Source organism: Equus przewalskii, chromosome 1 (assembly GCF_037783145.1).
Source record: "Equus przewalskii isolate Varuska chromosome 1, EquPr2, whole genome shotgun sequence".
NCBI classification, from domain to species: domain Eukaryota; kingdom Metazoa; phylum Chordata; class Mammalia; order Perissodactyla; family Equidae; genus Equus; species Equus przewalskii.
In genome coordinates, this window is record NC_091831.1 from 18956377 (window position 1) to 18981531 (window position 25155).

At 39.1% G+C, this 25155-nt stretch overlaps 1 protein-coding gene across 6 annotated transcripts in view; it reads right to left on the reverse strand.

The window, feature by feature from the left end:
• Positions 1-25155, reverse strand: part of VTI1A (vesicle transport through interaction with t-SNAREs 1A) — a 344315-nt gene that overhangs the window by 101776 nt on the left and 217384 nt on the right. For 2 of the 6 annotated variants that reach the window (XM_070632691.1, XM_070632681.1), the window contains one exon: positions 22399-23728. The exons of the other annotated variants lie outside the window; for them this stretch is intronic. In XM_070632691.1, the coding sequence (XP_070488792.1) occupies positions 23536-23728 (193 nt within the window). In that variant the 3' untranslated portion in view covers positions 22399-23535. Of the gene's footprint in view, positions 1-22398; positions 23729-25155 lie in introns of those variants that run through there. 6 annotated transcript variants of the gene reach the window in all.

Genomic DNA, 25155 nt, shown 5'->3' on the forward strand with positions numbered 1-25155 from the left:
CACAGTAAGCAAAGCCATGATCTGGTCCTAAAAAAACAGTACATTTGTTAAAATGAAAATGCTCTAAATTACTCCCTGGTAAGGGCTATTCTGCACAACCTGATGATTTGGGATTTCATCAAATTAATGTCACTAGATATGCCTTATAATTAGGATAAAATATTTGAAAAGTTTTAAGAATGAGGTTATTCATTAACTCATTGATTTTCCTACAGATTGGGAGCCTGAATTTAAATGATACCCAAAAATATAACTAGGTGCGCTCAAAGAGAGAGGAACTGGTTGTGAGTCATTAAATGGAATGCAGTAGTTTAAAATGCTATTACTATTCAGATTCTCTGAGAACATTAAAACTGCCCATTAAATGAAAATCTAATAATTGGCCCTACTGAATTGTGACATTTTGTAACCTGCTCAGAAATGCAGAAAATTGTGGAAGAAAAGTTCTTTTGAGGCAGAATTTGATTCTCAATGTCATATTATCCCAAAAGTCAAGGTCCCCATGCTCACACACACACAAAAGAACAACAATGCAGACTGACTAACAAAGCTGAGGAAGACTGTGGTAATCAGAGCTAAAGCATAAGGCTCAAGGCTCTCCAAGGTAAGCTCTGGTACTTGTCTGGAAAAAAATCAACAGGCAACAGTATGAGCCCAGAGTAAATTCTCAACTTGGAATTGGCCTCTCCTTGGGCATTGCTTAAAGACACAACCAAGACACATCATTCTGTGCTTTTATAGAAATCATCTATGGTTTCCAAACTTACTCCATAATATCGCCAAATAAAGAAAATTTATAGACATTAACTGGGCGGAGAATCAATGGTTTCAAATGAGAGGTTTAAAAACTCTCAAGAGCCAGTGATTACCAAGCACATTCTCTGTGCAGGCAACTGTGTCCAGTGCTTTTGAGAGTCAAAAATGAGAGATATATTCCTTGCTCTCAAGGAGCTGCTATGTAGTAGGGTGAACGAGACAGATACCGACATAAATAAAATAGAGACATACTAGATACATCAATGGGAGCAGTACAATCAAAGCAACGGGGAGCCCCTCTTGTTGGAGGGATCCAGAAAATGTGATCTCTTTTCCTTGATGATGTAGCATGGAGACACGACACTGAAAGATGGGTCGGATATTGATGGGGGAGATGGACAGTTAATGTCCAGGCAGGAGGAACAGCATGAGCAAGGTAAGAGCTCCAGGCAGGTCTGGGGAGTAGGGAGGAGTCAGATCTGGCTGCAAGCAGGTGAAGAGAGGGCAGGGTGGCTGGGAAGGACTCAGAGGTCCAACAGAGGCCTGCTCAAGGGACCGAGGGGACAGTTCTGTCTGACAACACACACTATTAGGGGCACTGGGAACCAGGGCAAAAATCTGCCTCCATAAACTTTTTACCTACAAAAATATAGGGCTCCAACTTTTTGTCCCTCTCCTGAGGTTTTGTCAGCAAAGCAACCAGACACTGACGAAAGAGGAGCCCTCCCTCCCTCCAAAGGGAATCAATTACGGGGAAGAAATGGTGACTAAAAGGAAGTGAAGGCAGAGAATGAGCAGGAATTTAAAAGGAGGAAGATGAGCGAGGTAAAGGAGGAACTATGCTGGAGAGAAGGTTGTCTAATAAGGAACATGATGGAGGCGAGCACAGAGGCCCCTCTCATCACCGCCCCCCAGGCTAATCCCCAAGAAAACTCACTACAGAAATTTGGGGGAGAGCAAGCCCATGGTTTGGAAAGCCACTGGCAACCACGCGAACAGCACAAACTTGCTAGCTGTGGATTTCTACCTGTAAACTAAGGATTGTTCTTTGCATTCCCATGAGAGAAACTGTGTAGGAAACATCCTTTTAGAAAGTACTTAATGTCAAGGGGAAATGTTTATAGCAAACTGCTAAGTGGGAAAGACTACAAAATGGATACACGTACAGCATGATTTTTGTATAAATACGATGGGTAGCATTTATTGGTGTATTTGGCCATCAAAAACTAGATTGCTGAATGGCAGAAATATTTGAAATATGCCAGGTCATGCAAAATTTTTTAAAATTCTCACCTGGAATATTCAGTGACTCTTTTCTGTCAAAAGTACTGTGTAATGCTTTAATTAGTATGCAGAACATATCCCTTGAGAAATACCTCTAATAAGAAGAATAACTAAAACAAAGAATCTTGTTGAGAACATAGCTGGCACGGCATAAAACATCAGAGATGAGTGTTTCCACTTTTCCCACTTTTAGGAAAACAGTCCTCTATGTAAGGAATGCACAGAGCCTTGCAAAACAAAAATATTCCCAAACTTACATTTGCTCTCGTAATCAATGTAACTTGTTTACCCAGAGCTGTCACTCCAGTTATCTAAATATGCCCGTGTATAAACTATGAACACTGCACATCAGTGCACGGGAGAGGCCCAGTCTTTGTCAAAATACAAATGTTTCTGGATCATTCTGCATTTCAACAAACCCATCGTAATACAGATACCCTACACACACTACCTACTTATTCTCTTGCATGTGAGATCACATACTTTATAAACCTGGCTAACAGAGTGGAAGGATGGGTCCGTTTACATGAGAAAGAAGCAATGACTCTTCATGTTTAACTTCGTCAATGTTATCAGGATACAACTGTCTAACAGAAAAGAAAGAAAAAAACTCTTTTCTTCGCTGTGAAGAATGTTATCAACCTTTTACCTAAATAAACTTCGCCGGAAACAGGGGTGAAAAAGTTGACTATATACTTAATAAAGTACAATCAGGACTGCAGCTGCTAATTTTGGTTTGATGCTTTACAGCTGACGGTAGAAAAAAAACTAAAAGGCAATTACGTGAACCAAACAGATTTTATAATTTATAAGCAAAACTCAAATAAATAATTCTGGCAGATGCTATATTCTTTATGTTAAAATACATCACCTACCAAATTAGGACAATAACTTTAAAAATTTTGTTCATACTAACAGTAAATCATAGACAGGTTTCTAAAACTCAAAATGCCAATGAAATACTCAATGGTTTGTAGGTAAAATATGCATAGAAAACAGGTGGGGAGAATGCATACAGAAGTGTTAACAATGGTTCAGTGGGTGATGAGGCTTACAAGGGAGTTTTATTTTGTTCTCGATATCTTTCTGAAGTTTCAAGGTATTCCACAATAAGTATGAAATTATTTTAAAATGTTTTTTAATTATGAATAGTTCAACAAACTCACCTTTTTTTGGTATTAAAAAACTATAGAAACTATAAAAAGATGAAATATTCTGAAGCCTCCAGTAAGCAAGTGAAGCAACAGGACAAACAGTGCCTGTGCTAGTGAAGAAAGCTCCCCCTTTACAGCAACGTCTGGCCGCTGCCTGTTTCTGGGGTGGCAGAGCAGGTTTGGGCTTTCATGTGGCATGACAGGTAGCGGTGAGGTTAGGCTATTGTCCATGAAAGATGGACAAGTAGTGGACTGTGAGCAAAAGTCCAGGTTTCTTTACTGCGCATCTGTTGTGAGCAGTTCTGAGTCAGAGTGGGAAAGGCCATACGTGGTACGGTGGGAGAGGCTCGAGAGGGACTGCACGAAAAAGGCTTCCAACCCAAATCCTTTCATGAGGACCAATATATGTGCAGGCAATAGCTTTGTCTCTCTCCTACTTAATTTAGAGACTGTTTCCCTTCAATTTAGTCATCACAGCAGAATATTGATAGAGAGACCCAAGAAGGTAAGATTTACTAAGAGCCCTCCACCATCTGAAACAGGCATTAATGGCAGAGGCACAACAGTTCTTTAATTAGCACACATTGATTAAGTTAACCCCATGTAACCACCGTCTTCTGCTACCGCTAATTTTGCTTTTGAAGTCCCATGAAATAAAGTAGTTGAAGAGTAATTAAATGTGTCCAGTCTCTTCATCCCTACGGCTATGATGACTGGGCAGCCCTCCACTGCTGAGGTTTTATGAGAAGATGTTGGAAAAGCTTTGAACAACTCCAAGGCATTTTCTCAGGAGGTGGTGGCTTCACGTTAAAAACCCTAATATGAATGGGCCTGTTAGCAGCACTCTCCCTAACGAGGCATGTGAGAGAAGAGTATAATTCGTCATTATTTTCAAATATTGGCTAAGAAAGTGACGATGTTCTATTAAAAAGCTTGTTATGGAAAGAAATGCTAAGGTACATTTGTGATAACCTGCTTAACATGAAAAGATTGAGGCATACATGCAGGTTAGCAGTGATTATGAAACTTAAAAAACAAAAAAATGAAGAGAAAACTTTTCTCAAATGATTACAGACATGCCCAGGAGAAGACGAGATTAATGTGCAGCTGCTCCAGATTAAGTTCTGCCTGTTTGGTCTCTTCTTCCTCTTTGGCAATCTTCAAGTGGGTGGGCAAAATTTTAGGGTTCCTTGGAACACAGTTTCAGAATCATTACTTCACAGCATCCCCAGAGGGTACTGTGCATTGGCTCATTCCACGCAGATTTGGATCCCTTGTAGCAGCTTTCTTTGCAAAGGCTAGAATGCTAAGAACTACATTCTTGAGATTCTCTTGCAACCAGGTTCCAGATGAGGCCCAGGTTCTGCGAGGCAGATGTCTGTGCAAGACTTGGAAAGTGGATGTGAGCAATATGAGGCAGTTGCATGGGAGGCAAATGTGTGTGTGTGTAGGGGAGGGGGTTGCATTTGCTTCTTCTGGGACAGTTCTGGCAGAGATGATGGAGTCTAGTTCCTGATGATGGGTGCCATGTAGGGTAAGACTGAAGTGGTGAGCTCTCCCAGGACTCTTTGATTGGTCTCTTCTGCTTTGTGTAGCATCCAAAAAAGCTTCGCTGGCTTTCCCAAAGAGTCTATAAGCTACTCTAATAAATCTCTTTCTGCTTAAATTAGCTAAATGATTCTACCATGCTGGATGTAAGAACCCTGACCAATACAGCATCCAACAATAGACCCTAATTATCTCATTGCCTCTTACGAGATATCTTCCACCCCATGTTTGTATCCCTACTGAACCTAATACTATTTTTATCATGTAGATGCTGAATAAATGTTAGTTAAATCATACCACTGTACCCATCGCATTAGGTTGTACTAATTTAACATCATTCAGCTACTTATTATACAGTCAGACATGGTCTAAATAATATAGGTAAGAAACACCTCAATAAGCAAGGGGTTGAGCCACTATAAGTTTTAACTATGTTCATTTATCTGGTAAGGAAAGCAAGGTATTAAAAACAATAGTCTCAATTTCTCGTCATTCGGAAGGAAAGACAGAAACAAGCCAAAAGCTGTCTTTTAAGATATAATAGAAAAGACAGGAATGTAAAACTATTATGATGATTAACAATGAATCTGAATTTGGTCACTGTAGAATGACATGCTTAAATTTCTATGTCTTGTTGAAAAATGACAAGAACAAAGAAAAAATGGGCCTTTTAAAAAAAGATAATATATCATTAGCATGGTATCATATATATATAAGTATTATCTAAGGACATGATTACTGATAGCATTAGTTTTTTTCATTTAGAAAAGACTATTTGAAAGGATCTCCCTTTCCTCTGTTTTATACACAATCTTTATTTCATTTGCTATAAGTGGTTAGACAAAGGGTCAGATGATACCTTTAAATATTTAAACTGGTCAATGACAGGCAAGTAGTCAGATATTTCTTTAGTTTACTGTTAAATATGGATTGCCTTAGAGGTAACCCCAAGTACACTGCACGGCTTCCTAATGAGTTATTAGTTGTAAAACTGTGAAGTAATTCTGAATTTTAAATAAAACTGAAGAATAGACTGGGGTATAATAAATTAAAAGCCCTATAATTATGCAATATCATGAGAAGTATTAGATAGTCACAGTATGCATATATCAAAAATACATTAATAAACTGAACATATTAATAAAAAGCTAAGTCTGGCTCTTCAAGACCTCAACACTAATTGGAAAGGATTTTGACAGAACATCTTGAATAACTTTCATTATCAATTTTGGCAAGTTATTTTTCAGCTACCTAAATAATGATTGTTTCTACACTCCATGGTGCATCTATCAAAATCTAAGATCTGAAAAATACCATTAGTGAGGATGAATGAAGTAGAAAATGTTTACGTGCCACAACCTGAATTTGAATTTACTAGTTTGATGTAAATTATATGTATGGGGTGCTTCATTTTCCTATATTTCACTTATGTATTATCTACTTAAAAATATATCATACATTTACAATTATATATTGTGCATTAACTATATAGATTATGTTTTACATTCCAAATTTTCGCAGTATTTTTAAGATCATGCATTCCGATCACTTTAAAAACTCTTTCCAAAGTGTGATGATTTAAAGAATTTAATTCTTAAAGAAAAACATTTTATAGCAAGGGCAGATTAACCTCACAATGAAAACAAACACATCTAGTAGTAGATATTATTGGTGAAAAGTGTAAAAGGTGTAATTTTGCCCACAACAGCTTATTCCTATAACCAAGACACAGATTTATCCATCTGTTCTTTGTTGTTTTTGGAATCAAAGTTGTTGATTAAAAAAACAAGAAAGGTCTAGTCCAAATGGAAGCTCAATTAGTTAATACCAGAGGGTACCAAGTACTTAGTATAGGAATATAGCATATTAAGGTTAAAAAAAAGGCAGCTGACACATTAATGCCTCTAACTATTCTTGATTTTAATATTGGATTTGGTTCCAACAAAGTTCCCCCTTGAGGTGAAACATCCGCTATGTGTATCTTTTTCATAGATGGCCATGGGCGCCATATTTGTTGAAGGATATTATTTTGTAAATACCTCAGCTTTAACTTTCACCAAAATGGAAGCCTGGGTCAATAAATAAGTGACTCACCCCAGGTCATGAAGTTGGATATTAGAAAAGGAGGAAGATATTGCAGCCAAAATTGGATTGCAGCCCCCCTCCACCCTGCCCCCACCCGGCCCCCACCCAAATTCCTACTCAAGGAGGCCTTTACTTTCTGGTTCTTTTAGCTGGGGTCTTGACTCATGGACTACATATGCTCCCTTTTCCTTTTCACACTGAGATGAAAACTCTCACACAGTATCCTCACGACCACGCTGCAGCAGTATAACTTGAGTTTATGAATGACGTCCTTCACTTATTGCCCCTTTCTCTCACACAGTGATATTTGTAACTCACTAGTCGTAGGATTTCCAAAGCTGAGTGATTTGTAATGTAACGTAATACTTCTTGAATCTCCAGAGTAATTTCAGCATTAGTTACAAATAAAAGTTGGCTCTCTGCATCTCTTAACCTTGGGAACATGAACCTTTAAGACTCGGAGATCAAATACCAACATTCCCCTAGGACTGCTGTGCACATCTGCATTTCTGGACACAAGACTTTTTTGTTCCTAATCAAGTATAATCTCACTTCATAACTTCTAGTTTTGGCTCAGTGCTACCTAGATTTCCAGGCAAGCAAAAAAATGAAGGCTGAGGATTTTGTGCTTAGAGGTTTGGAAATTTGGCAAATGCTACATGAAAACTCAAGCATTTGATCTTGAACTTCAACATAGTGAAATTCAGTTAAAATACAAAGAAACTAAAGTGAGGCTTTATATATTCCAAATCTGCACCTGTATTTTGATGTTGCCAGATATTTGTACTAACAATTCTGTGTTCAGGGCAAAACGGGATGAAGAGCCCCCAAAATTTCCATCTGGGATCTTCCAGTCATTCAAAGTCATCACTAATTCCTGCTTACATCCACAAGTCAGGCATCCAAGTGTTGCTATTCCTGGCTGATCTTGTTCTGTGTTAAAATGGTCTGATTGTTAGTCTCTGCATCTGGGTCCAAACCAATTTAACGTGGAAAGTTAATTCAAGGATTCCAGTCACCTTTAAGTTATCTTTAAAGCCAGCTACGAAGGTAGCTTGAGTTATTAATGTACAATAATGAAAAATGCCCTTCCAACTCACCAAACTCAAGGGTATCATTCTTTACACTGTTTCCTTAATGTTGACCTTTTAGAGTCCAGCCAGTGAAGTAGAATTTATTTTCAAATAATTTAATTTAGCATCCATTAACACTCTTTGGAACCTGAAAACCACAGAATGTAAATGATTCTTATATTCAGATAACTGTGAGCACAGGTTACCTGTAAAAGAAAATTTCCATGAAGATTTATCCAGGCAGCACATTTTATAGCCCTGAATTTCTTCAAGGTGGTGGTATAGACTAAATGTAGATTTCATTTACAAATGCTTTCAAATAATAGCCATAACTTTTATTTCTTGTTACATTTATCCACTTTATAATGTTAAAAGTGAAAAAAGCCAAACAAACAATCACACAGCAACATAACCAGGAACGATTATGGGAAGAATACACTTCATCCAAAACTGATTTATACAATAGCTGTAGTTTGTCTGTGAACTCATTTATTGTTGTTGGTTGAGAGCCAATATGAGTAATGGTTAAAAGTATGGGTTTTATTTGGGATCAGGTTTGCGTTCAAATTCCGGTTCTGCTACCCACGAGCTCTTTGATTCAGGGTAAGTTCATTACGCTTTTTAGGCCTCAGTTTTCTCACCTGCTGAATCGGTTGTTGTAAAGACTGAGAGAGATAAAGTGCCTAGAATAGGGCTGAGCCAGCCCTGGTGGCCTAGTGGTTAAGATTTGGTGCTCTCACTGTTGTGGCTCAGGTTCATTTCCTGGTAAGGGAACCATACCACCTGTCTGTCAGTTGTCATAGTGTGTTGGCTGCATGTTGCTGTGATGCTGAAAGCTATGCCACCAGTATTTCAAATACCAGCAGGGTCACCCATGATGGACAGGTTTCAGCAGAGCTTCCAGACCAAGATGGACTAGGAAGAAGGACCTGGCCACCACTTCCAAAAAAATTGGCCATGAAAACGTTATGAACAGCAGCAGAGCATTGTCTGATGTAGCACTGGAAGATGAGAACATGGCGCAAAAAGACCGGGCAGGGTTCTGCTCTGCTCTGCACAGGGTCACTAAGAGTCAGAAGTGACTCCATGGCACTAAGAACAAGTATAGGGCTGGTTCATAGTAATCTGTCAATAAATGGAAGCGATTTTTCATTTGTCAGTATATTTCCTCCTCTGCAAGCTCTTTGATGGGAAGGGCTATTTCTGGTACTTCCTTGTACATCTCACAGGACTCAGCCTTGTAACATGGTAGGAAAAATACTTAGATGTCAGGGGACCAGCATTCAACATTCAACCTTATTACCTGCTAGCTATGCAGTTTCTGGCAGAGTTCTTAAGATATCTGGGTCTTAGTCTGCCTACCTGTAAAATGGGGATAATGTTTTACCTCACAGTGTTCTGACAGAAATTTAAAAAGATATAGATAAAACACATTTTATAAACTGCAGAGCACTGTTTAGATTTAGGTAACTGTCACTATTTTATTCCACTTGAATTAAGAGCTACTATTTTTTGAGCGCTCACTGTGCCAGACACTGTGTAAGTGATTTATAAGTGTTGTGGCACTTAATCCTTACAGCAACTCAAAGAGGCAGGTATAGTCCCATTTTACCGATGAGGAAACATAAGCCTGACTCAAACCCAAGCAGTCTGGCTTAGAAGCCTACATTCTAAACCTCTGTCACATACTGAGTCCTATAATCTTAGGAAGAAGGACCCGCCTTCTGTGACTCTGCCAATGGCAAGGCTAGGCAGTCAGAGTTAAGTGGAGACAGTCACCTAAGGTGATGGCAGATGCCATGAGGAAAACAAAGAGAGTCCAAACAATCAGACTCATGAAAGACTAGGTCAAACTTTTTCTGTTTGTGTTCAGATTTCTTCAACATAAATACTCCATTCTGGTATACATATTTTCAATTCTGCTGAAATTACCAAGCAACATGTAAGATGGAAAAAAATTCACCTCAACTCTACATCTGGCTGTGAGTAAGACTTTAGAGTTTGGGAAAATCCAAGTGGACTGGCCAGGGTGGAAAACAATATGTTGTGACATGACACACCCACGTGCTGAAATACCTGAAAAGGCCACCCCTCAGGGGTACAGTAGACACAAATGACCATAGCAGTGGTCATCTCCAAGAGGCTTTTCCTCTCCAGACAGACTGAAGAAAAGCAGAGTGGAGGTCATCTAGCAGAGAGCGCTCTGACTTTACCAGGCACCAGTCCTTGGCTGAAGGCTACTAACCAATGAACTCTAGAAAATGAGACCCAAGACAATACTCGGCCTGTGTTCAACAATGAGTGCATGAAGGGTGTCAAAGCATGTGTTTAAGCTATGTGAACAAAGAGCATAAAGATGTGTGAGACGGGTGTTAAAACATCAGTTCAAACATGTGTTTAACCATGTGTGAGCAAAAGGGTGTTAAGCCATGTGGTAAAGCAAGTGTTAGAGCATATTCGATTACAAATGTTTCTCATTTGGGAGCTTAAATTATTTTCTGCCTAATCCAGTGTTGCTAAGCAATAGCTCTGTGTTGTCCTAACTTAATAAATTTTTAAACTTAAAAAAAAAATTGAAGTTGGAATTCTTTTTTCCCTCTTGGTTTCATCATGAAGAATTTACGTCTATAGTTTTCAATAAACATAGTGGTGTTCTGCTAGTGTAAGCAAAAACTGGGGTAACATTCCAAATGGGAGATGGCAACAGTCAGTGACGGGGGCTAACCCATGCTCAGTGCGGTCAGACAGTATATGGTGTTTGCACCATACAGCAGCATATTACACTAAGCTCAAGGTTTGATAAGCCACATGGTTCACTGACATGGGGGGACTATCATATCCAGGGCACCTCGCCACAGCGAGGATTCTGCTTTTTGTTTTCAATTCTTAAATACATATAACACTTCTCTAGAGAGCAGGGATTCTGACAGTTCTTACTGACAGTAAAATGTGATAGAGACCGGCTTTAAAGTTTCTCTGACATTATTTGCTAAATTTATTAGCTTATGAATCTACATTGCTGCTGGAAGCTTCCATTCCAAAGCAAATGAATCCTCTTATTTTAAAATGTAAATACACAAATCTGAATGTTATTTTTAAAAGGATGAAAGTAGACAAAAATCAGAATGTGCTGTTGATGTCTTTCTAGAGGGTGAAGAAGAGAGTTTAAAACAAATATACATATGCTTATACAGAGAAAAAAAAGTCAGGTGGCTATTTTATTTCCTTGTTATGAAACAAAGCTATCAACAAAATAAACCAGTAAACCTGTTTAAGTCCACTCTTTTCTCTGTTGAGAGCAAATATATAATCAAATATTCTTTTTAAAAATACCAAGAACAGAAGAAAGGCAAAAGATCTACAAGCTTGTGTTTAAATTCCACTTCCTATGCAGTACTAATTAATATGGCTCTTTCTCCTTAACTAGAATGATTTGTGTATAAATGCTATTTGATTACACCTAGGAAAATATTTTTGATCATTCTGAAGAAAGAAAAATCGATATAACCATTAAAATCACAATATTGCCTTCCCAATCACCTTTTGCCTCAAGATCACGGAATGTGTTATTGAAACAAAAACTGGCAAGAGAGAAACAAACAATTAAAGCTAGTGTCTTCTGTCAGCCACCCCTGGAGCAGAGGTCACACAATTTTTGAATACTTTTCTCTTCCTGTTCGCTTGTGTCACTTAATGATTTGTTCATGCAGTTCAGTACACACTCAAGAAAATACAATTCCTCAGCAGAAAAAAGGACAGTCTCTGGGTGCTGTGACCTGACTCTTTGCTTAAACAAATTCTAGAGAGCACACTGACAAGGCGACGATTATTTTTTTTTGTCTTGGAGACTCAGTCCAAATTAAGAAAACCAAGAAAACAGAATCCGACCAAGGAAATAATAGAGAAAGGCTATGCATAGGGTTTTCTTAGTTTATGTTTAATAGTTTTATTTTTGATCCAAACAAATGTACTGATGAGCAAATTCATTTCAGCAATCCCACGTTTCTTCATTATTAAGACATTTCACTTTCAACAGCGCAAAACAAACATAGAATGCAGACCATTAATTTTCCTCAATATTAAACACACCCTGATATCTGCAGCTATCTCACTGAGGCTAGTCTCCAAATGCATGTAAATCAGGGTCAGGAATAATGTCTGTACTACTAAAGTTATAAAACATCTGTAAATCTCAGGGGCTGGAGGGAAAAACTACGAAGGAGTGTGCTGTTGGGTCCTCAGAACCAGCTGGAACTGTTAGTCAGGTCCAGTTTATGGAAGGGTCCCCCAAGTCTTTAGGCAAACAAGTGTGCAAACACACTCCACTTTATAGAAAACAGAATGAGATCAACAGCCCTGACAGAGATATAGACCTTGAAATAACACTTCTGAATTTCCCTACATCTGCCCATTTAAATACATATAATCATTTTCCTTAATCACATTTTTCTCTAGACACGGAACACTCAATAAATAAAACACACTAGAGGCGAGTAGAGGGAAGAGGCTCTTTCTGAAAAAATTCCTCCCTAGGGCACTGTGTACAATGTCAGGAAGAGTAATATGGTAGTTAATAAATCTTGCATAGCCATTTGTACTTCTAAACAAACTTTTCAGAAGGCAGCAAAAATGATTAGAAATGTAATTTTAGCCTCTTCTGCTTTCCATCTGAAGTGACCATCATTAACCTCAGTGGACAGGTCACGTGTGGAGTGAAAGGGCTCCCTGAGGAGTAAGTTTTCCCAATTTCACAACCAAGGGCATTTCACTCCAGGGTTGTGAGGGGAGGCGAAGTGCTGGCCCGGTTGGGCATACTGTGCATCCTCAATGTTCTTTCCCTCTGCCTGAGCTCTGTGCATTCCTGGGATAAGCCAGACCAAGATTCTAAACAGTCTAAGAAGGAACTATTGATAATAAACTGATGCCACATTTGACGTGTGTTTAAAGTAAGTGAGAGAACTTTCACAAGATCCCAAATCGAGACCGGCCAACTCTTGATGTTGGCATTGCTTCCCTTTTTATGAACAAAACAACCTCAGCAATTATGGGAAAAAAGCAAAAGCAATGCAAATAAACCAGCAAGTCCGTTTATGTTTCTCACCTTAAACATTAAAAACAACTTTTTTAAAGGCTTAAGAAAATTAGATGCTTTTTATATATCTAAATATTTATGCCCTTTTTCTTCTATTCAATATGTTTCTTAGTAATGCTTATAGAATTAATCAACCCTCAAACTAGAAATCTTGAACTTCTCAAATGCTTTATGCAATTAAATGCAAATGCTTCAATCTGAAATGATAGCAGTAAATACCATACAGAAGAGTTCAAGGTAGGTACCACGTTAAGATAAATATTTTTCTAAGTCTAAATGTTTCATTTTTGGAAGCCCATGGAGAGACAAACCTCAAAAAAATTTCATGTGTTACATTCCTCCTTAACTTAAAGAGACTCCAATAAGTGGAAGATGAATTTATAAGTTTTAGTCAACTGATTTGCTTTGGAACATTTTCTTTCTGGGACTAACTCAGATTGAGTAAGACTGACTAGGTTTTAAAGATTGAGTCATCAAACTTTGTTTAAAGGAGGTTAGAAGTAAAAATTCACCCAAAATGACGAGACTAACTCTGCCATCCAGAGGCATGCTTCCAGACATTAGACAGTTTTCTCCAAACGTGTTTCCTTCCAGATCTTCACTAAAATGCAGGAAGTTAAGTCAGTAAGGTTTATATAAACCAAAGTCGTAGTTCACCTGTTCTGTTGTTTGATGGATCGTTTCTTCGTTCATTCATTCATTCATTCATTCATTCACATGTTTCCTGAGTGTCCATTCTGTCCCAGGAACTAGCAAGGCACAGCGGAGCTAAAGCAGAATACGTTTCAGCCCCTGCTCTTGTGGACGGAAAAGGCTTTGGGCGCAAGAGAACAAAGCAAGCAAGTAGGACCTTGAACAAGTGGGATGGGGGCAGGGTACGAGGGGACAGGTCACCTTCAAACAGATGAGGTATTTTCCCTTTGGGATCAGGAATGCCTGGTTCCTCCAAAGGGCAGCGATTAAAGAGCACATGTGATCCAGGTGAGACTCTGCGTGTGTAGAAGTAGCTCCTACGTCCCCAAGGGTGGCACTCAGGAAAAAGAGAGTAACAAGGGCCTTTGAATTCTCTTTTTGTCCTTCCTCCAGGAAACTGAGATGACAATTTGATCACCGCTTTTTTCAATTGAAGTATAATTGACATACAATATTGTCTTAGTTTCAGGTGTACGACATATGGTCACTGCTTTTTCCATCACCATTTTCTACTTGGAAACTCCCTCTTAAAGTTCTTTACATTTTACATTGTATAGGTGACTTGAGCCTTGTGTCAGGTAAATTTTTACTTTACAAAATTGCCTACAATTTTAAATCATTTAACTTTTGCCCACTTAACATTAGTGGAGTTAAATGAAAAATAGCCTGTCATTTAAAAACATTTTCAGGAGGTAGAAAAACAGGTATCACCTCACTTCTACATGTTTTGGTTCTTCCTTATGTTTTGATTCCATGTTTGAGTGCTTAAATTATCAGAGGTTGGCAAACAAAGAGAAAATGGCAGATCTTCCTATTTGCTAATGGGATTGCATTTGTGATAGAGACGTTCAGTCATCAAACATTTATCGAATGCATATTATGCACCAGGCACCAGGCTTACTGACACGGTGATACAGAGATGAAAGCCGGTCCTCCCCTCAAGGGCCTCATGGGCTAGTGGGGAGATGGCAAGGAAACCCACAAGTGCAGAGGAGCAAGGGTCCCCACAGTGCCACGTGCAGACTGTGGGAGGTATGAGAGCTGATTTTAGGCAGCACAGAGATGATTACTTTTTATTTTAAATATTCATTAACACTTTTAACACTTTATTTAAGATATTTAGTTATGCATTTATTTTAATATGTGAAAAAATGCATAACGAGTACATTTGAACTATGATTCCATGGATAATATTCTGCGTAATAAAGAAGGTATTTAAATTAAAACAAAGTGCAGCAATTTAATGAAAAAAAGCAGCAAAGGTGTTAGACAGATAGGGCCAAGAAAAAAAAAATCGTGATGGTACTACTCAAATCGCTGAAGTTTGGAAATAGTGCAGATCAGTGTGAGTAAATAAAAAAAGACGCCATTTTACAAAGGTTGGAGTCCTCAGTGTATGTTCCCTGGCCTGAAATAAGCTGCCATGAAAAAGGCGAATACTTCCAGGAGAGCACGGGGAGCGGAAGGGCACTGACTTGGCCTGGAGGATCCGAGAAGTTCCCAGAAAGAGGAGACTTAAGGACCAGGCGAAGTTGTGCTGAAAAGCAGTACACTATTAGGACCCTCCATAGGTAGAATTGTTGAATCTTAGGTTTGGATGGAACTTCGGAATCATCTATTACACTGTCTGTAATTAACTTTAACATAGTTTCGTGTAGTGTGACATATATGTGTGCATTAGCTAGTTTTAATCCACAGCCCAGGGAGTGAGTTTATGACTGAAGTGGCCTATGGGGAATACACACCCCAGGCGTGTTGAGTTCACATTGAAAAGACTAATGAAAAGCCATATTCCAGAGGCAGCTACCACAAGTGTGGCAGCTATCTTTATCTTATTAATTAGTTACCCTTAATTAGCATAACTAATAATTATTAATGAGCACATTAGAAATGGTATGGAAGCCAGGTAGACTGGCTAGAAATACTGTCATCAGCACTCTCAGAGCCTGCATGGAAGAGGCATTGGAATCTCATGACCCCAATTGCTACCTCCCGGAAATGTGCTCTCTGCCCAGGATTCTGACTTAGTGTGTGTCCATCCACTCAATGGAGGGGTCTGTTGCCTGACTTCGACTAGAAGGTTAGCCCACTCCCATTGCTAGAATCTTCTCACATCTGCCTCGAGTGAACCTTTCATGCAACTTGCTGTCAATGCACTCTCCCATCGGGACAGAGGACGGGGACTTCACTGGGCCTAACAGCACAAGGTGGGTGGCCGTTTTTGTGCCTGCTTGCTAACATGTGTTTCTATGTGTGGCAGAATTCAGTCTGAGATTTGCCTTCGTTTTGACATATTACTTAGGAAGCAGGCATAGCCATCAATCACCTCCAACTCATCAGTCTCCAGCTGTTAGCCACTGTCTACCAGGAAGAAACTAGTGATTGTGAAAGATGAATTTTGCTAGAGTCAGATCTCAGCTAAACTTGCTCCCTCAGAGAGATTAAGTGATTTGCCCAAGGTCACACAGGTAGTTAGTGGCAGAACTGAGTTTAGAATGTAGGGCTCCTTGTTACCATCTTCCCAGTCAACCAATGGTTGTCGACCAGGATGCTCATCCTGATCATCTGTGGAACTTTTACACAACGTACCTGCTCAGGTCCAGTCCAGGAGATTGTGATTTTGTATGAGATCTGAGGGGGGAGGTACAGGAGTCTATGTTTTTTAAAAAATCTGTGCAAGTGACTCTCTGATGCACACACTGGACTATACTACGCATCTAATACATGATACTACCCATATAAGAATCACTGGACTATATCATCAACCTAATAGGTAGTAAATGTTCAACGTTTACTGCACATTTTCTATGGGCCTGGCCCTGTGCTAGGCGCTTGACATGCTCTGTACTATCTCATTTTACTACAAAACATTGAATAACGTATCCTCAGCATTTTACAGACGAAGAAACTTATGCTGAGAGAAGTAACTTGTCCAAAGTGGCAGCTTATAAATGCTAAGATTGAGATTCCAACGAAGACTTGCCTTTCTCCATAGATTGTGCTCTTAACCATGATGCCCTGCCACACACCATGGGACGTAATGTTGCTCAGAAGAATTTCTAAGGCAGCGGTCTTAAATCCACAGGTGAGAAGTGGATAACATAAATGAGCAAAATGGATCAAATAGGAACTGCGGTGAACTGGCGACCATCTGCCCCTCGAAAGGGTTCTGAGTTTTAATTGTTGACAGCTATTTTGAATGTTTTAAGAGTAACTACGCAGAGCAACTGGAATTCTCATACACTGCTATGTGAATGCAAAATGGTTCAGCTGCTTTGGAAATGGTTTGGCAGATTCATATAAAATTAAACAGAGACTTACCATATGACGTAGCAATCCACCCCTAGATATCTACCCAAGAGAAATGAAAACCCATGTTCACAAAAAGATGTGTACACAAATGTTCATAGCACCGTTATTTATAAAAGCTCCAAAGTGCAAGTAACCTATACGTTCATAAACTGGTGAATGGACAAAGAAATTGTAACATATCCCTACTATGGAATACTACTCAGCAACTAAAAGGAATGAAATACTCATACACACCAACCTGGATGAATTTCAAAACCTCTATGTTAAGTGAAAGAAGTCATACACAAAAGACTATGTACTGTAAAATTCCATTTACATGAAATTCTAGTAAAGGCAAAACTCTAACATCAGAAAGCACATCAGCGGCTACCTGGGACAGGGATTAGGGAGGGAATTCAGTGCAAAGGGACTGGAGGAAACTTTTTAGAGTGAGAAAACTGGGCTATGTCTTGTGGTGGTCACAAACTTGTATACCATGACCAAAATTCATTCATCTCTACATTTAAAATATGTGAATTTTATTATATGTAAATAATATCCCAATTTTAAAAACAAAACAAAACAAAACTACGTAGACAAAAAAAAAAAATTCCGCAGGCTGCTTATGGCCCACAGACTTCCAGTTTCCAACCTCTGGTCTCAGTAGAAAGATTCTGTTTTAGCTGCCCCCGAGGAAATACAAAAGATGACAAGAAGTCATCCATCATCCTTCCCAAGGCTGGGCTCAGGAAAAATGGCCACGTTTGCGTTCAGCCCCCTTCTTCCATTTCTCGATCCTCTAGCAGGTGCAAAATGCTCCCATGCTGCCCCCTGGCTGTGCAGCACCTCCTACCAAGGCACCCAGCTTACATCTCATTCTTCTAAGGCAGCTCCAAAACCACCCTTCCCGGAGCCCTTCTCTCAACCTCCTTTACCCTAGGCTGACCCTCAGCGTTCTGTGCAAGGCGGAGACAAATTCTACCTGGTTAACACAGCACCAAGTAGGTGCCATGATCCATACTGGTTAAATTATCAAGTACTGACATCTGACAAAGACGATGCATAAAGCTGAGTGATTACCTTTCAGCCCAGTAGGGAATACTTTGGGAAAACGGGGCTATTTCTAGAACCCACCACATTTATCTCTACCAGAGATAAATTTCATTATCATGAAATACCTTAAAATTAACATATGCAAAATTATATATGTCTGTGCGGATAGCATAGAATGGTACAAATAAATCTCAGGACGCAATTATCAAAACTCAGAGTGCTCTTCAAGATGAGGCTGAGGAGCTCTAAGATGTATTAGAGTCAGCCCTTCAATTTTCTGAAAAACAAGTGAATGCCAACCGCATGCTCCCAGGCTTTCCTGAACCTCCATAAATGTCATAATAACTTAATTAAAAAAGAAAAGACTAACTACAATATCAAACTGACTATAGTAACACAAGCTATCATGTTAAGTTAAAAAGAAAAAGGCAGAACTTAAAATTGTATTAAAGCCACATAAAGAAAAATGTCAACAAATGAATTAAGACTTAAAAAAATGAGGAAAAGATCCTGTAGGTGTGTTGGGTTACGAGTGATTTTTTTTCTTTGCCTTTTAAAATGTTTTCTTTTGCTTTGACAATACTATTTGTGTAATAAATACAAATCAGAAATCACACAGACTGGATGACCAGCCAGGACCTTGTGCTTATCTGTCACCCATCAGTTAATGTCTGTGTTGACTGCTCCCACTTCCTTCTCCTCACAGATTTGAAAGGCCAAGGGATTTTGCAGTACCTGCCAGGTACCTGCAAGTATTTCATCAACCCTTTAGCCATGCTGATGAGGACAGCTGCTCCTTCCAAGGTTGGCTGCTAAGTATCCCCATTTGCAAATGGAAATAACAAAAGTCAGAGAACTTCATTAACAAGGCAGGTGTGCACCTAGAAAGAACCCCAGTGCTGAGAGATGACTTTCATTCAGAAAAATTTTAAACAGTGACATCTTGACAAGACACATGGTTAAGACATTTTTCCCCAAAGCAAAACTTGGTTAAAAATTTCAAGCTCTATTAAAGCTAGACTATTGTTTAAAAAAAAAAAAAAGGGTAGTAGCAGGCCCAGGCCAGTTTCAGTCAGTGTTGTGAAGTTTGATTCCAGTCCATCCAGCTCTCTGATTTGTGGCTTTCTAAACTGCTCCAGGATCTAGCTCCCCTCTACCCCCAAACCAACCTATTCTCAGCAAAGAATATGATGATGTCGTATGCAGCAGAGCTGCAACAACAGGTCATCATGGTGCCCACACAGCATCTGAAGAGCCAGCAAAGCCTCATGATCAAGAGTACAAGCCTGAAAAGAGGCATTTGGGGCACTGGCTCAAGACAGCTTTTTTTTTTTTCTCCTGAGGAAGATTTCCCTGAACTAACATCAGTGGTGCCAATCTTCCTCTATTTTTTAGCATGTGGGCTGCCAGCACAGCATGGCTACAAACAGCATGGTGTAGGTCTGTGCCACGTAACTGAACCTTGGCTGCTGAAGTGAAGTGTGCTAAACTTAACTACTAGGCCACTGGGGCTGGCCCTCAGGATGGTCGTTTTTTTGTGTGTGTGTGTGTGTGAGGAAGATTGGCCCTGAGCTAACATCTGTTGCCAATCTTCTTCTGTTTGCTTGAGGAAGATTGTCCCTGAGCTAACATCTGGTCAGTCTTCCTCTATTTTATATGTGGGATGCTGCCACAGCATGGCTTGATGAGCAGTGTGTAGGTCTGCACCTGGGACCCAAACCTGTGAACCTCAGGCCACTGAAGTGGAATGTGTGAACTTAACTACTACGTCTCCAGGTAGGCCCCTCTGGATGGTATTTTCGATGGCATGGTGCCCCTAAAGAAAAATCCCAACTTTTGGTGGTGGTCTGTTCTGCTTACATACATATGACCTCACTTGTACTTGTAATACCCTTCAGAATCCTTAGAGAAACACTGTGCAATCAGTGATGTTCAAGAAGAAATAAGAACTTACAAAAATAAACATATCAATGAGCTACATAAAAACTATGGAAGAACTTGGTCCTTTAATAAGGTTCATTCTGCCCAGAGTACATAGTAGGTGCCCAAAAAAGAATAATGATAGTAAGAAAAAGTAGACTGTAGGTTTACAGGTCACTATCACTTAGTCAAGCTTTTATCTTCCCAGTGGGGGGTAAAAATGGGAAAGAGATGACAGTTATGCACAACTGCAAATGTTTTGTGAAGTGACCCGCACTCTACTGTTAAAATGGGAACAGCCGGAAATGAAAGACAGAAATCACAGAACTGACAATAAGGAGCGGATCTGAATTATCCGCCATGCCTGCCTTGCAAGATGCTACCTTCCCGTTTTGGTTCATGCCATCTCCTTAGCCAGGAAGCTCTTCTAACGTTGCCTGGGCAAATCTGGTCCCTCTCCTTCAAGGGCCCCTACACACATCAAGTCACCTGTGAAACTCATCCCAATTCCCCCAAGCTGGCAATAATCTCCAGACTTAGGGAACTGAGCACTGAGGTTTCTGTCACCATACATCTTAAGGTGGCGCTTCTTCTGCATTCCTTTTCTCTCTCTAGTTAGAATGTGAGTTTTCTGAAGGCAACAGTCATCTTCCATCCCTATATACCGAGTAAAGTTCCCCACACATATTTGGGGAGTGAATTACCATTTTCCTAATAAACGCTTCCCAGGATAGGAGCATCAATAGGGGAAATCAGTTCCTGTGGGTAAGTCATTTTTATTGTTGGAGATTAGACTTTTTCCCAGGAGGGGCAGAGAAGGGAAATGGGGAATATGGAAATGTGTGAGGATGCCTGGCCTACAGGACACAGGCCTGTACCAGCTGTCATGACATGAAGCACAGGCAGACATGCCTCATCTTCAAGGTGCATCAGTAGACTCCATCAATGAACAGAGATGCCACGGCTGACTTTCCCAGGCAGTATTTGGAATGACTCCCTAAATCCTGCCTCACTATATTACTTAGAGGGACACTTAAACCTCAAAGAAGATTCATCTAAAGAAACTGGCATGTGGGATTTCATTTTCCCTAAGGCTTCCATGCCTTGTGTCAGTAAATCATCAATAATTAAATAGCAACAGTTAAAACAAGACCACCCAGGCATACAAGCCCACGAGTTGAGCTATAGAAATGATCTGTATGGTTATCTAGGGCAATTTTAAAGATCACCCACAGTTTCCAGTTTAAAATGGTGGCTAGTTGATGGCTCCTGATGCTGCACCTATCAAAATGCCCATTAAATTGGAATGAAAAAATAGAAGGTGATGAAAATGTACAACACCAAAACTTTCATCACAAATTTCCAGAGCCTAGAAGGATTTCCAACTACTACAAAAAAATGAATTGGGCTGAAAAACATAAGCAGTAGTCTATCTCCCACAAAGTCTGCTACTAGATAACAAATGCAAGGTCTGTAACAACTAGAAACTGAGCAGCTGTCTCTCTTATGAGTAAATGCTGCAACTTAAGAGGCATTTGGACTGCTATATTCGTTCCTCTTTCTCCACGCTCCTCCTCTTGTTTGTTTTCTATAGCCAGTAAGAAACTGGAATTCCCAGGAAAACAATAAATTCAATATTGGGTAATGATAGGCAAGGTATGGTGTAATGCAACGAATCCTGGGAAGTGTGGTCTCCATAAATAAAGTGTGTCTGTCTGTGGTGATGGGGAGCAAAGGAGATGACAGCTGTACACCTAAGGGTTAGATATTTTTCATGTAAAGGAGTGGGAGAAGGAAGAAGTCCCATTTCATTGCCATAAAGACAGTCTGCAGACAGGACTGTCTCTAGATGAAGTTGAGCATATAAAGCTGCCATCCATTTACAGATCCAAGAAAAGGTTTTAAAAAGTAATCAAATAACATAAAAACTCAAAACAACATGAAGATGATGGAATAAAGATACTATAAAACAAAGGAAAGGAAAGGACATTCTAAAAAGCCTGAAGAAGAATGTAATTCCGAAAATTATGCTCTAAAACAACCAAAAAATGTTTTTGAAAATCGTTTGATATCCTCAATAAAAACAGTAGGAGGTTAGAGCCTTTATAAAGTGAGGGGCAGAAAATTGTAAAGTAAGAATCTGTGAGATTTAAAAAAGATGAAAGAGTAAAAGAAGTGATGGGTGAAATAAAGAAAAAATTTCAGGGGAACCAGCTATGCAAGAGCAAAGTTAATATTCACATATTTAGCAGTAAAGAGTAGAAATGATGCTACAAAAAGTGGAATCAATGATGTTGGAGATAATAAAATGAGAAAAAAAAGAAGAGAAAAAAATGATAAAAAATGACAAAGATGGAAGATATAAAATAGAGGTCTAATGTGAGGATCACAGATGTTCCTTAAACCAGAAAATGTGGAACCGAAGCTATAATCCAAGATATGATTTTTTTTTTTTTAAAGATTTTATTTTTTCCTTTTTCTCCCCAAAGCCCCCCGGTACATAGTTGTGTATTCTTCGTTGTGGGTTCTTCTAGCTGTGGCATGTGGGACGCTGCCTCAGCGTGGTCTGACGAGCAGTGCCATGTCCGCGCCCAGGATTCGAACTAACGAAACACTGGGCTGCCTGCTACGGAGTGCACGAACTTAACCACTCGGCCATGGGGCCAGCCCCCAAGATATGATTAAAGGAAACTCTCCTGAGGGATAGAGGGAAGACCTGAATTTGACGATTTAAAGTTCTTGCAATCCACGTAAAATTAGTGAAATAGACTCATACATAGACACATCCGGATAGACTGTTTAATTCTAAAAATTTATAAAACCAAACCGAAACAAAGAACAAAGCCTACAAACATGTCACTACAGAGTACCATAAATTGGTCTACCCTTCTGCTGACCTGAAACATTAAATGTCAGAAAACAATAGCTCAACATTTATAGATTTCTAAGAAGGGCAGGATCTAAAAATATTATACCCAGCCCAATATATGTAGGTACATACATATGTACGTGTCATACATGTGCAATTGGTGGCAATTCCTATATATGTGAGGATCAGAATATGTCCAAATCATATATTTTTCTTGAAAAAGTTACTTGAAGATATATGCTAGCTGACTACAAGATTAGAAAGTTAAAAACTCAAGAATGGGGCCAGTCCTGTGGCCTAGTGGTTAAGTTTGGCACGCTCGCTTCAGCAGCCTGGGTTTGGTTCCCAAGGACAGACTTACACGACTTGTTGGTGTACATGCTTTGGCAGTGACCCACATACAAAACAGAGGAAGACTGGCACAGATGTTATCTCAGGGTGAATCTTCCTTGGCAAAAAAAACCCCCAAGCAACCAAACAAATAAAAAACCTCAAGAACAGAGAAGTCCTAAATGAGATGAGCATTTATTCTCTTCAAGGATGCCACACGAAGAAACAAAAATAATCTATGAGTGAAGACACATAATCTCAATGTATAGCCATAAGCCAGAAAAAATCTAAGTGTTTAACATAAAGGAAATATTCCTATGAGAGAATATTACACAACCACTATAAATAAGAATTACAAAGAGTTTTTAATGGCATGGGAAAATGCTTTCAATATACCCTTAATGCAAATAGCAGAATATAAAGTATATGTTGTATGATCTCAATTACATAAACAAAATACATACAAAAATGCATACAAAAAGACTGGAATGAAAAATGCCCAAACTTTAACAGTTGCTGCCATTCACCAGTGTGATTATGCATAACTGTTTCCCTGTTTCTTGATAGCTTTTTTTCTTCCCTACAAAATAAGAGTTTTAAAAAAACTTTTATTATTAGATTTTTTAAATTAGGAAAAATCCAATTATGAAGACTATGTGGAAACTTTGAAATATATTTAAGATACAATATTAAGTGAGAAAAGCAGTATAACATTATACATGGATCATGACTGAATGAGTGGAAGGGAAGACTTGTACCAAGGGAGTAGCTTGTTTCAAGGTAGAGGGATTAAGAACAATTTTTTTCTTCTAAAAAATTTCCCTTAATATTATTATTTTATGTTTTATAGGAAAAATGTGATTTAAAAAGAATGCCCCCAAATAAAATGTTAGCCATATCCTCATTATGGTGACGTCACAGAAAAACAAATCTTTGTGATGCCAGCGACTACCTTCTATCCAGTTTCCCAAAGACTAGTCAGGTTCACTTTCATCATCCAATCCATTACTATTCTACAGCTCAGGCTAAGCCCCTCTAGGGCAGGGCCTTTTTCTGTCTTAACTCTATCCTCAGCATTTAACCTAGTGTTTAGAAAATCACAAGTGCTTACCAAATACTTGGTGAATGAACAATTAATAATAGAAGGAAAGCCTATTCCATTTTATAGGTACAGACTTTGGTAAAAAGATTCTTTGCATTCATTCAGTTTTTACAGCATCTCCAATGTTAAAAACTACAAGGATGCTTTGCTTTAAGAATTCTCATCATTCATCATAGATCACATACTCCATGGAAATCCAGTCGAAGCCAAAACCTGGTGCCATATTTTTATTTCTCTTTTTCCATTTCAAAAGAAAACCTGTAGTTAATTCTAATTTTCCTGCAGACAGAGGGAAGGGGAACTTTTCATGTGTGTGAAAGAATGGCACCCACCAGCCACCTGAGAACAGTTTCTCCCAGGAACACCTGTTTGCTCCAATTGAAGCCTGTCCAAATTGAGTCCTGGGGATCGGGAGCTTGCTCTTCAAATGTCCCACCATTCTACAATATTTATTCCCCACCTGTCTGCTGGCCATGATAGCTTGGGAATGCTCCAGCCAGGGGAAGCTGTTTCTTGGCCCTGACATGGCAGAGCTAACAGCAGCTAATGTTCACCCAGAAACTGGTCTGGATCCAGTTGCCCTAGAGTTCAAAAATGCCTCTTTTCCTTTTCTGAGTCCACCAGGCTTAGCAAAAGTTCTTAAGGAGGGGGAAGTAAATAGTTTTTCATCTTCATATCAATATGGTGCAAAACCAAGTTAGACTCTTAAATCTGATTTTTGGGTTTTCCGCTCATAGTCATATGAAATAGTTGTGCAATACTAAAAATTAGAATTGGCAAATTAATTTCTCCAACAAGAGAACTATTAAAATCCAGAAGGTAAAAACGCAATAAAAACGATCTTAAACACATAATTTAACATGTAATTCAGAGAAGGAAAAAGATGCTCACATCAAACTCCAATT